Source organism: Onychostoma macrolepis, chromosome 08, assembly GCF_012432095.1.
Source record: "Onychostoma macrolepis isolate SWU-2019 chromosome 08, ASM1243209v1, whole genome shotgun sequence".
NCBI lineage: Eukaryota > Metazoa > Chordata > Actinopteri > Cypriniformes > Cyprinidae > Onychostoma > Onychostoma macrolepis.
Genome location: NC_081162.1, coordinates 15,623,309 through 15,635,083, shown reverse-complemented (window position 1 = coordinate 15,635,083; position 11,775 = coordinate 15,623,309). Strand labels below are relative to the sequence as shown.

At 37.5% G+C, this 11,775-nt stretch overlaps 2 protein-coding genes across 13 annotated transcripts; one reads left to right on the top strand and one right to left on the bottom strand.

The window, feature by feature from the left end:
- Positions 1-661: 661 nt before the first annotated feature.
- nfyal (nuclear transcription factor Y, alpha, like) lies at positions 662-9,319 on the bottom strand. Of its 12 annotated transcripts, none has more exons than XM_058784355.1 (10): positions 9,065-9,319; positions 8,355-8,443; positions 7,374-7,454; positions 6,556-6,702; positions 6,193-6,324; positions 5,880-5,982; positions 5,545-5,699; positions 3,349-3,522; positions 3,156-3,263; positions 662-1,567 (listed from the first exon to the last, which is right to left on the bottom strand). In XM_058784355.1, the coding sequence occupies exons 1-10, from the start codon at positions 9,270-9,272 to the stop codon at positions 1,505-1,507; spliced, it is 1,260 nt and encodes a 419-aa protein (XP_058640338.1). In that variant the 5' UTR covers positions 9,273-9,319; the 3' UTR covers positions 662-1,504. The 12 variants fall into 12 exon arrangements, with proteins under 12 accessions (XP_058640338.1, XP_058640337.1, XP_058640346.1 ...); XM_058784354.1 differs by having other exon boundaries at positions 5,527-5,699; positions 9,065-9,318; XM_058784360.1 differs by lacking the exons at positions 662-1,567; positions 9,065-9,319 and adding exons at positions 8,638-8,686; positions 8,917-9,017 and having other exon boundaries at positions 2,329-3,263; positions 5,527-5,699.
- ngrn (neugrin, neurite outgrowth associated) lies at positions 9,198-11,775 on the top strand. The gene is made up of 4 exons (XM_058784364.1): positions 9,198-9,333; positions 10,150-10,371; positions 10,442-10,552; positions 11,170-11,775. Exons 2-4 carry the CDS (start codon positions 10,151-10,153, stop codon positions 11,732-11,734), a joined length of 897 nt encoding a protein of 298 aa, XP_058640347.1. The 5' UTR covers positions 9,198-9,333; position 10,150; the 3' UTR covers positions 11,735-11,775.

Sequence of the window (11,775 nt, the reverse complement as noted above, 5' to 3'; positions counted from 1 at the left end):
TTACTTATCCGAGTTGGATGTTTAGAGAAATGTATTCCACTGAAAACTTACTCGGAATGATAACGGAAAACAAATACGAATAGAATGACTGCTATGGGATTTAAATTGAACAAAAAATAAAACTGATATAATTTACTCAACCCTCATGTTTTTTCCGAGACTTCTTTTCTTCTGTGAGACACAAAAGTTTGCACCTTTTCCTTACAATGAAAGCAAACGGTGAGTGCAGGGTACATCTCTTTTTGTAATCCACTAAAGAAAGTCATACAAATCTGAAACAGCATAAAGATTAGTAAATGATGATAGTTTTGTCATTTTTGTGTAAACTATACCTTTAAAACTGTGCTTCTTAACCTTTTGCCCCTCTTTTTCCCAAGACAATATTCCTCTTCTTACCTAAACTGATATGTAACTCTTGTATATTTATTGTAATATATATATATATATATATTATGTCTCAGGAAAGTTTATATATACAAATAAATAAATATAAATAATTGTAAGAATTACTGGGCCCCATAGTTGAGAGCCACTGCTTTGAAATATCTGATTTCAATCACAGCTAAGTAGATTAAAACACTGAACTGTTTGAATTAGGATCATTTACAGCCTTCTTGTGCTCACACAGATTATAATAATAAAGACAAGTTCACAAAGCATGGTCTTTCACAATGCATTTCGCACAAATTTTTTATCAAAATACAGGTTAGATGACTTCAATATCCAACACAACTCAAGAGTATTTGCATGTCCATGTAGGAACTAGATGAGCCAGAAAGACAGTGCCTGGATACACAAACCTTACTCAAATTACAAATGAATGTTATATCAAAACACTAATGTAAAATGACTTCATGTTATGGGCGAAACCTGTATAAAAGCTTGGGAAACAAGAACACCCTATATGCCCGGTGTTTCCTTGGTGATGAGGGCTGATTTCCGAAAAATGTTGCCCTTTTTTGTCTGTATTGTTTTCCCAAAGCTCTTATCACCATGCCAAACATGTACAATACGCTGAACAACACCACAATTAGCTTGTAAGAGATAAACCTACATCATTTCCATGTAACTTCCCACTTATAAGTTCATAAACCTGACAAGAACTGTCAGTAATGCTTAAAAAGTAGAAAATCAAACAGCTCGCCTTGGTCTTCATGCAATTCATTGCCAAAATTCTTGTTTGTTCTACTAACTGCGTTTTCTCTCTCTCTCTCTCTGTGGGTCAATTTACGCTTTGCTATTTAATTGCTTTTTAAACCGCAAGCTGAATTCATTACGCTGTACATTAACAGTAATGGCTCTATGTGTGTCCTCTGGAGCAATACAAGACCACAGAGAGAAAACAGATTAGCTCCTCCTTTTAGTGGAAGACATGAGACAGGAGGAACACAGGCCATGATGAATTAGGACTGTCTGGTAGTGTTGCGTTGGAGACGGTGATTCACAATGGTGAAAATTTGGGCCTTCAGAGTCACTTACAAAAAACACAGTAGAAGTTCTAGTGCTATGACACCCGGATCATCTGGGCCACAGCCTCGTCTCCGGTCTGGTTCTGGTCCTGTTGCTCCTGCGGGGGAACGGAAGAGGAAGAGGGTCAATCATTACCCTCACGCCTAATTCAGATATGCTTCACTCAGCACCTCTAGAAAACATTTCACACACAAGCGTTTTCAATAGGGTTGGGACACCATGATTTATAGCATCAAGAAAAGCACTAAATAACCAAGAGAAAACAGTGAAAGGTTTATGTTTAGCAAGCTGTCAGCTCAAGGATTTCAGAGAAATGGCAGCTATTTAGGCTTCTGTTCTATAGAACTGTTTGACGTTAAATAAAATAAAAATGACTTGACGAACAGGAATATGCATCACAATACACAGTTTACACTATGGTTCAAAAGATTTAATGGTTTTGAAAGTCTCTTATGCTCATCAAGGCTGCATTTATTTGATCAAAACAGTGATATATGAAATACAATGAAATATTATTACAATTTAGAATAAGTGTTTTATATTTTTATTTATTCAGTGTCATGTGATCCTTCTGAACTCATTCTAATATGTTGATTTGGTGATCAAGAAACATTTCTTATAACTATCAAAGTTGAAAAAGTTGTGCTGCTTAATATATTTGAAGGACTGATACATTTATTAAGGATTCTTTGATAAAGTTATTTTCTTTGATTAAAGTTCAAAAGAACAGCATTTACGTGAAATAGAATTTGTAACATTTACTGTATTTACTGTCACAAACAAAGATAATCTTACTGATCTTAAACTTTTGAACAGTAGTGTAATTCGGTTACAAAGTGTTATTTTTGCCAGTGAACCTTTTGGAAGTCAGTGAGAATGTTTATTCAGAATAAAAATCACAACATGTGACAAAAATGAACACAGTGACCACACTGCATAGGCATGAAATCCAAGCACAAGGACAGAACCAGATCCAATCCAAACAAAATACAACAACAGAAATGCTTCCTCAAACGAAATGTAGAAAACAACATAAAAATATATATATATATATTCAAACAATGTTTCATTTAAACTGGTCCCTCAAAAATTCATTTTCATATTTTTATGCAGTGATTTCATAATTGAAACTGACACAGTTTGCCAATGACAAGCATTCATGCTTTCTTAAACCTCCATCCGGTTAATAATAATAGTGCTCGGATCAAAGACAATCATGTGATAAAGTCAGTCACATCGCATTAGCAATTCTCAGTCCTGAAGAGCTGCATCAATAGAATGCAGCCAGGAAATATCAGTGTTTTCATCCTGATTATGTCATGACAGTGAAGACATTATTTTTTCTGTTAAATATGGCAGAAATGGAAATCCAAGTTCAGATAGACAGGTCATAAAATACCACACAGCAGATTTAGCAGATCATGCAGTCTGTACGCACAAATGCTTAACTAGCAATGAGACATGATGGGACAGACTCAAGCAGCCAACAAGCACTGGAAAAAGCAGGTGGTGATGCGTGCAAGAGCAGACAATGACAGCATGTCACACAAAGAAAGGAGCGAGAATGAATCTGCAGAGATGAGTGTCTATGCGAGGGGCGAAGTGTGCACGGGCAGCCAATGCGCGCTCGTGAGTTCGGTGGCATTGCGTAGGTCTTCCTGCTTGACATGGCCCTGCGCTCTCACCTGCATGGCCAAGGCCATTTCTTCTTTCTCTTTAGGTGAGAAGAACCGCCCCCCGTCACCACGCTTCCGCTGCATGGCGTGTTTGTGCCGTGACTCGTGAAGATATTTCTGTAGAAGACAGTAAGGAATCAGCCTGGATGAGAGGCATAATTCATGTCAAAATGCCTATGGCATTCAGAAGAGGAAGACTCACTCTTCTTTCTTTAGGGATCTTGCCCTCTGCCTCTAACTTGGCACGAGCTTGGCGTCTCTTTAAGATACGATGATATTGCTTGGCATTAACATACAGCGGCTCCTCTTCGAGCATCTCGGCCCCTGGCAGAGGGATTCGTTGGATGGCTGGCACAGCACCACTACCTGGCACCATCTGGCAGAGCGGGCAAGAAAGGGGCACGTAGAATTAATTCAGTCTGCTATGTCCAAACACATAAAATGTATTTGCAAATGTAACAACTTCAATCAATCAAATCAAATCAAATTATTAGCAATCCAGTGATCAGTCAGGTGACAGCTAATGTAATACGGATTGAAATTTGATGACACACTAGTGTGAGAAAAGGACACCCACAGAACAGCTGAGTGGATCATTTGTGAAGAGGCGACAGGCAGATATCAGCCTTACACTTGAATCAGTGCTAAAGATTAACACACAGCGGATGGAGGTCGCCACTTTCCACTTGCTTCTGAGTAAATCATCAAATTCTAGGAAGATTCCTCAGACTAGGGTTTTTTTAAGACACTGAATACTATTATGTATTAAAAGAATAGTTTCATATATATATTCTCTGTCATTATTTATGCACGTCACACCTCTGTTCATCAATTTGCACTGGCTACCAATAGCTGCTCGCATAAAATTCAAGGCATTAATGCTTGCCTATAAAACCACCACTGGCTCTGCACCCCTTTACCTGAATTCATTACTTCAGACTTATGTGTCCTCTAGAAGCTTACGTTTTGCAAGTGAACGACGCATTATTGTGCCATCCCAAAGAGGCACAAAATCACTTTCACTGACTTTTTCCATTAACTGTTACCACCTGGTGGAATGACCTGCCCAACTCAATCAGAGCAGCTGAGTCCTTAGCCAATAACCATCTTCAAGAAACGGCTAAAAACATCTCTTCCATCTTTATTTGACCCTCTAACTCTAGCACTCTCTATTCTAATTCTATTTGTCTTCTTTTTATTTAAAAAAAATAAATAAAACACACACACTTGACCCTCTATCAATTGCATATTTATTCTCTAACTGCAAACTTTTCTTGAAAAACTAACACTAGGTTTCTTTTTCCTATACTCTATCTACTTGTTTTCTTTAAAAGAAAAAAAAAAACCTTGCTACATGTACTGTGTTAGGCTAACCTAGACTTGTCATAGCACTTGCATGCAACTTTTGTTGGTTTTGATTGCTTCTATTGTCCTCATTTGTAAGTTGCTTTGGATAAAAGTGTCTGCTAAATGACTAAATGTAAATGTATTTACACCCTCATGTTACTCCAAACCTGTATGCCTTTATCTCATTAGGCACACAAAAAAATGAATCCTAGTCACTTTCTCCGTGTGTTGAAGTGATCTAGGGTGACAAATGACAAAGAAAGCACCATTCACCATTAATTCCATAAAAGTGACCAGTTTGAATTTATGTGTGAAAATATGGCATGATTTTTCAATTCAAATCTTCTTAAGTCATAAAATAGCCTTTTGAGATACTGCAAATCACTGATCACTAATAAACTTCCCCTCCTCTGTACATCTCATATCTCATTCCCACTTCTACATATTCAAACTTGTCACATCATCAGTTAATCTGAAACAAAATCATCTATGATAACTGCTCACATCAAATTGATATCATTTTATCTAAAGGTGTCATTTTTGAGTTTGAGATTTTTTTGATACTTTTATGGTACTTTTTTGTCATTTTAAAAGGTCACAGACCAGATCCCAGATCCAGGTTGTTTTCTTTGTAACTTTGTAATTGTAAATGAAATAAATTAAAATATAAAACATCAGATGAAACCTTAAATGAAAATTAGAAATGAGACAACAAATTAAACAATTTTGAGTAATAAAATTAATAAAACAAAAACTGAAATAAAAATCAATTTAAATCTATCCATCTATCTATATCTAATCTATATATATATATATATATATCTATATAGAATGTTTAAGTAATTTTATATATATATAATTTTATATATATTGGAAAAACATTTGGGTGAACTATCCCTTTAAGGTAAAATCACTTGTGTGTCTGCACGTGAAAAGGCGAGCCCAAAAGCGAGGTGATTGAGATTTAACACAGCATGCACACCCCCACACCTGTGATAATGAATTAAGGGGATGGTTTAAGTTTGTTAGATACCTCATCAGGAGGTCTTACCATGACCATTCCCCCAGCGTTCACCATGTTTCCAGATACTGGCAGGGTAACGGTGACTGTGCCCTGCCCGCTGTTGGTTGTGGAGGTGTTAGCGGCCCCTGCTGCCTGGACAATCTGAGTGCCTGCCAGGGTGCCTGCTGGGATGGTGATCATGCCTATGGAGGGGAAAGAACAAATAGTTCTAACCTGAATAACCTTCAGTACAAGCGTGTAGAAAGGTATAATCATGCTTGTCAAATCGTGACTGATCATCCATGTAATGTTGTTCATGTCAGATTTAATGTACATTAATAGAAGACAGATCAACCAGGTGTATATTGTGTGTATTTAAATACCCTGCTGCAGAACTGTGCCATCAGCATTCACAGGCTGGTATACAATAGTCTGTCCTTCAGCTGTTTGGGCAAGCTGCTGTCCCTGAACTGTAATCTGCTGCCCCTGTGAAACACAACACAAATTCATTTATAGAGTCCATACAACAAAACCTGTGTGAAGTTATAAAATCTGCCTTATCGGCTGCACAAACTATGGTCATTATAGTTAATAGGGCAGCATTCTCTCTCTTTTTGGGCATGAAATCCAAGTCCAAATTTCCAAATCCAAGTACAGTCCAACTAAACAGAGACGAGGATAGAGTGTGTTTGAGACCTGGTTCTGGCCTGCAGTAATGGCAGTCTGAGGCTGTTGTATGATGATCTGTTGAGCCTGACCCTGCTGACCCTGCAGTTGCAGAGTTTGACCTCCCTGCAACTGAATCTGACCCGGCTGAACCAACTGGATCTACACATACACAAACAAATCAGAAATAACACAAACAGATATTAATTTCTATAAACCACACAAAATAATGAATATAATAAAATGTGCATTCATAACAATAACAATTCTCAAGTCTCATAAAATCATCAACTATGAGCATTAATAATAAGATATTAAGATTATTTTACTGTTAAGTATATGACAATCTATTGAAGTAGCTTTCCCCACATTGACAAGCAGAGTTGCACTTACCTGCTGAAGGCCTTGCGCTCCAGACACAGGCACCTGCATGATCGTCTGGCCCTGACCTCCAGACATGGCCTGTACCATGATGGGCTGACCTGAGGACGTAATCAGCTGCCCGCCACTCACCTGGACCATCAGCGGCTGACCCTGGACCTGAGCGCACGCATACACTGAACGTTAGCATGGGGCCAAAGGGTCAGATATAGACAATCAACACAATATTAGACTGCACATGCAGCTGTAGGCATTACACAGGATATATGGCAACATTTATTATGGAACCTAAAAAAATCCAGCAATGTATTTCACGTTAATTTATAATAAATAATGCTAATTAATAAGGGCCCTATAATTTGGGCTGGTGGTGATGACTGTCATGAGGTAGATAGATTTCCATTCCATGTTTGTATTTTTACACAAACATGATCATAGTGAGAACCCACTCAAAAGACAATCATGCAGTTCATCAAAATCCATACAGTGTTGTCAAGTCATATGTGTTTGATCGGTGTGAAGTGGTTATAATAACATGCAACACACACGGAATACAAATATAAGTAATCTTATAGTACTGACTCCACAGCTATTCTACAAGCTCTTCTTTATAAATTCTGTTCCAGACACATTAAAAGAGGTGAATACTCCTGAGCAGTTGCTTTGATGCCTCAGGCAATATGAAACATGGTAGAGAAAGCTCACTGGACGAACCGGATTACGATTTGTTGTAAGTAAAAGCAAGTCATGCTGGATGAGCTCACATCCTCACAGACAGTGTGACATGACGCATGCAACATCACAAGCCTGAAGGTCGGAGTTCACACAACTACCTGGAGTGTCTGCACTTGCTGGCCTGTAGCGACGGGTGCTTCTGTTTGCAGCTGTACTGCTGTTACGGTGCCCTGAGCCTGTGGACATTCCCACATCACACCTTGCTCTGCATCATCTCTTACAGAAATGCACTACTAATATATGTGTGCCTTATTTTATGCTTCCTAACAGTTTAGCAACTTTCTTAATGGGATGAGCAAAGTTTTCCAGTATTTTTTATTTACTTATTTATCTATTTTTACCGGTCATTAATTAATTGTTATTTTACTTTATTATTGTTGTTGTTGTTTTCATTCAAATTATATATTTTGATAAATGTATCAGTCACTTGGTGGAACTTTTCAGTGAAAACAGAAAGTTATTACAGAGAAAGGAAGTTACCATATTTTGATTCAAAATGAGTTTTCAATAGAATAACATGCACTAATAATTTGTTCACAGTAAGACCAGTAACATGTTTTAAGAAAGTAAGTAGCATCAATAATTTTAGTGCCCACTTGATGTCCAGTTTGAAATCTGGCTCCTAAAGCAAAACTGTTTGACAACCAGTTCTACAGAAATAATTCAGCAGCTCCTTTGTCAAAAAAAAAAAAAAGATAACATGGACTTCAAAAACAAATATTTTCTTTCTGACTCACATTTCTGATTAAAAGCATGTTGCAAAACACACTGGGTGTGCTCGTGTCACATAAACCTGGTTTTTATCAGGACTGAGAAAGTTAATTTCAAAGGAGAGAGACTGTAGGCCACTAGAAGAACTATTTACCCAGTCCTTTCCTTGAATTGGAAACCACTTCCTGAAGCAGATTACAGATTACCTGCTATTTTTAAAATACTACTGTTCCTGATATACAGTAAAATTTACAATTTAGATAAGTTGAAAATGCATGGTAAAACAAACAAAAACCACACTCAAGGTATTTGTTTCATATGAAAAGTAACTGATTAAACAGCAAACTGTTTACATTGGCTCTTACCTGCTGCTGGATTTGCCCATTGGCAGTTTGCACCACTATCTGATCCCCACTGGTTGTAGCAGTATATTGCTCCATCTTTCCTTCCTCACCTAATTTGTCATAAAAAACATTTTTTTTTTTTAAATTTCACGTATTTTTCAGCATAACCACAACTAGATTTCTATGAAAACAAATGAGGTCTGATGTTGTCCCTAACAGCAGGTTTGGGCCAGAAGCCAGGTGTATTTTGAGACTGAATCTGTTTCCTTGTTGAAGGTGCTTAACATTATGTACAGCATCTTACCTATTTAGGATATGTCCGATGTTTTTAGCTACGCATACACAGGTAAGGGCTGAAAAGTTAACAAGAAGGTCTAAATAATTTACATATTCGAATCAGTTCACAAACCCCTTCTAGGCGGTTTGTTTGGCAAACAACATTTAACGTTATGTTACCCCTTATTATGAGCAAACCAAGGTAACTAAAATGGGCTGAAATTCAACCTGCTCTTTAATTAGCACAAAAACAGCCCCATATTTCACAAACATTAGCAGGTCTGTCTTTGTTTTGGACTGCACTAACAGTATCATTCATGTCCAGCGTCTGCGCTCGCGCTCACTCCCTCTCGCATTAACCGGTTTGATTTCAGAATTAGTCATTTGGTTGGTCACTGACAAACCAATCCGTGTTGTCAGCTACCATTTCCCTTAGAGCAAGCGCAACCCTTTACCGTTTCTCCGGTTGTCCGGTACCCTTCTGATTGGCTCCACAACAGATCTCAAAAACCCAATCAACACAGTGGTGCGGACAAAATGGCGCAAAATGAGCCACACAGAGAAGAAAGGGGGCAGGCTTGACGCATGTGATCGGCGAACGGAGCCGAGTTTTGCCGAGTAGGAACGATCCCAGTCGGAAAGAATCGAATGACCGGTGCGCATGCGTGCTTAAACTATATGCTTCCGGTGTAATGTTACCGTGAAAGAAGAACAAGAGGGACATGTGAGTGTTTTGTAGGCACTGTTTAAAAAATGTATTCACACAGTACTTGACATTATGTGAATGTATAAGACCAAAGTTAGAATGTAGGGTAAATTTGACCTTTTGTATATGGAAATTTAAATGCTCAATTTGATAAATTATCTTATGTTTGATAAGTGATGTAGAAATAACGCAGATGTAATGAAATTGAAATGCTGTTTTACACATTTACAATTTTTTATTTAATGAAATAACGTGTTTTTTATTTTATTTTGAAACACCACAGATGAATAGGGTAAAAATAAAAAACAAAAAATTATAGATCTTACCATACTTTACCACTTGATTAATCACAATATATTATGACAATTGTTTTGTTTTACAAGTTTTCTGAAATGCTGTGTTTAAAAAATGCACATGATGCATTATACAGTTAATCTGCATCAATTTTCATACATTTACAGAAGAGAATTCTGAAGATTGGATAAAACTAGGTTCAGAATTCTTGTTTTATTTGGCTAAAGGTTTAAGGTTTTTACAGAGGGGTTTCTGGATATGTCTTTTTATCACTTAATAAATAAGAAACTGTCAACAGCCAGTAAACTATAGCAGTGCATGAGAAAAACTTTGAGAATGTATTGTAATTGAAATCTACAGATGCAAATTCAAAACTAACAAGTGCGCAAAAAAAAAAAAAAGCAATCCTGTACTTTCAGTGTACTCTTTTCTTCAGACTCTTATTATAGAATTATAGATATTATTTGATAAATATTCCTTTTTATATTGGATTCAATAGCAATTTTCAGTGTCACTGACTTTGTGTCTCTGACTGTACAGAATGGGCACCCCGTGGAGAATGGCCCATATGTTGGCCACCAAACTGGCCCCTCTCCCAGGACCTGCCGCTTGCCAGGTTTGTCGGCATGCCAGTCGAGACTCATACGGGTGGATGTCACAGAGGTATCCTGATTCTCATCCAAAACAGACACAAAAGGAAGACATGTTTGAAGATGACCATGATATGGATGCAGTAGAAGCCAAAATGAACTCTATTATTAGGTGAGTCCTTATACAGAAGCACAAAAGCAAATACTTCTGTCTTCATGCATTAACATTATTTCCTGTGCAGTGAAGAGAGGAGAAGGCATAAAGCAGCAAAGTTTCACATCATCAAGAGGAAAATGAACAATCCTGGAGCCCCAGAGAGAAGACTCAGCTGGGATGCTATTCAGCAGATTAGGTATCAGTATGAATATATTCGATGTTCATCTATTTGCTGTGGCCACTCCTGTTTAAGAGTTTGGAGTCAGTAAGATTTTCTAATGTTTATTTGATCAAAATACAGTAAAAACTGTAATATTGTGAAATATAATTACATTTGAAAACATCTTCTTTCTAAATATATTTTAGAATGTAATTCATTCCTGTGATTGCAAAGCTGAATTTTCAGCAGTCATTTCTGCAGTCTTCAGTGTTGCATGATCCTTCAGAAATCATTCGAATATGCCAGTTGCTGCTCAAGAAACATTTCCTTATTATTTTATGTTGTAAACAGTTGTGCTGCAGGACAGCATTTATTTGAAACAGGAATCTTTTGTTGTAATATAAATGTCTTTACTGTAATTTGTGATCAATTTCATGCATCCTTGTAGAATTTAATTTCAATTCATTTCTTTTTAAATAAAATAATTATGTGTAATTTGTCAATCAAATAAAATTTTAATATAATCTTTATACAGTTTTCTAACAAAATGTAAAATTCGGTACATTTCTGCTTATGATTTAGCAGTATATAATAACATATCTTACATCTAGCCAGAAATGTAGTAGTTAATCTGCTTGCCCTTCTTTTTGCAGGTACTTAAAGCAGGAGTCCCCAGAGGAATGGAAACTAGAGAGATTAGCAGAGGGTTTCTCTGTAAGCCCTGATGTTGTTTCCAGAGTCCTCCGCAGCAAATTCACCCCATCAGCAGTTCGAAAGCTAAAGCAGGACTCGAAAGTGTTAGCTAGTACTGGGCCGCAGTCTCTCAGAGATGGCAAAACTGAACAGTACAGGCTGTCAAAGACTGCAACACCAGCCGTACTCCCCTCTGGAAACACAGGTGCCCTGACAGCATTGAGTACAGGAGCGCTTGCAGTGAGGGAGACTGACACTGGACTCGTGCCCTCTGGTGGTAACATAGTCCCATCACAGCTATCAGCTGAGCAGAAAGTGACTCCTGCTTTACAAGAGCAGCCTGACTCTACAGCTGAAATGGACATGAGGGATGATATAGAGTTAGAGGAGGAATGGGATGGAGTGATTCTGACAGAGGAAGAACTAGAGCACATTGCAAAAACACTGAAGAAAAAGCCCAGTCCAGTGGAACAGAAGGGAATAGAGTTTTTTGACAGTGAAGGCAACTTCCTTTATAGAATTTGAGTGGCTGCTAAGTCATCCATGTTTATCAGAACACTTGTTGC

What these genes read in the sequence shown, in the direction of transcription:
- nfyal (XM_058784352.1), bottom strand. Translation starts at nt 9,272, where the DNA reads ATGCGCACCGGTCATTCGATTCTTTCCGACTGGGATCGTTCCTACTCG. An exon ending in ACCGGACAACCGGAGAAACG is followed by an intron (nt 8,444 to 9,064) that starts GTAAAGGGTTGC and finishes ATGACAAATTAG; the next exon opens with GTGAGGAAGGAAAGATGGAG. An exon ending in TTACTGCAGGCCAGAACCAG is followed by an intron (nt 5,983 to 6,192) that starts GTCTCAAACACA and finishes TGTGTTTCACAG; the next exon opens with GGGCAGCAGATTACAGTTCA.
- ngrn (XM_058784364.1), top strand. Translation starts at nt 10,151, where the DNA reads ATGGGCACCCCGTGGAGAATGGCCCATATGTTGGCCACCAAACTGGCC. An exon ending in AAAATGAACTCTATTATTAG is followed by an intron (nt 10,372 to 10,441) that starts GTGAGTCCTTAT and finishes TTTCCTGTGCAG; the next exon opens with TGAAGAGAGGAGAAGGCATA. An exon ending in GATGCTATTCAGCAGATTAG is followed by an intron (nt 10,553 to 11,169) that starts GTATCAGTATGA and finishes TTCTTTTTGCAG; the next exon opens with GTACTTAAAGCAGGAGTCCC.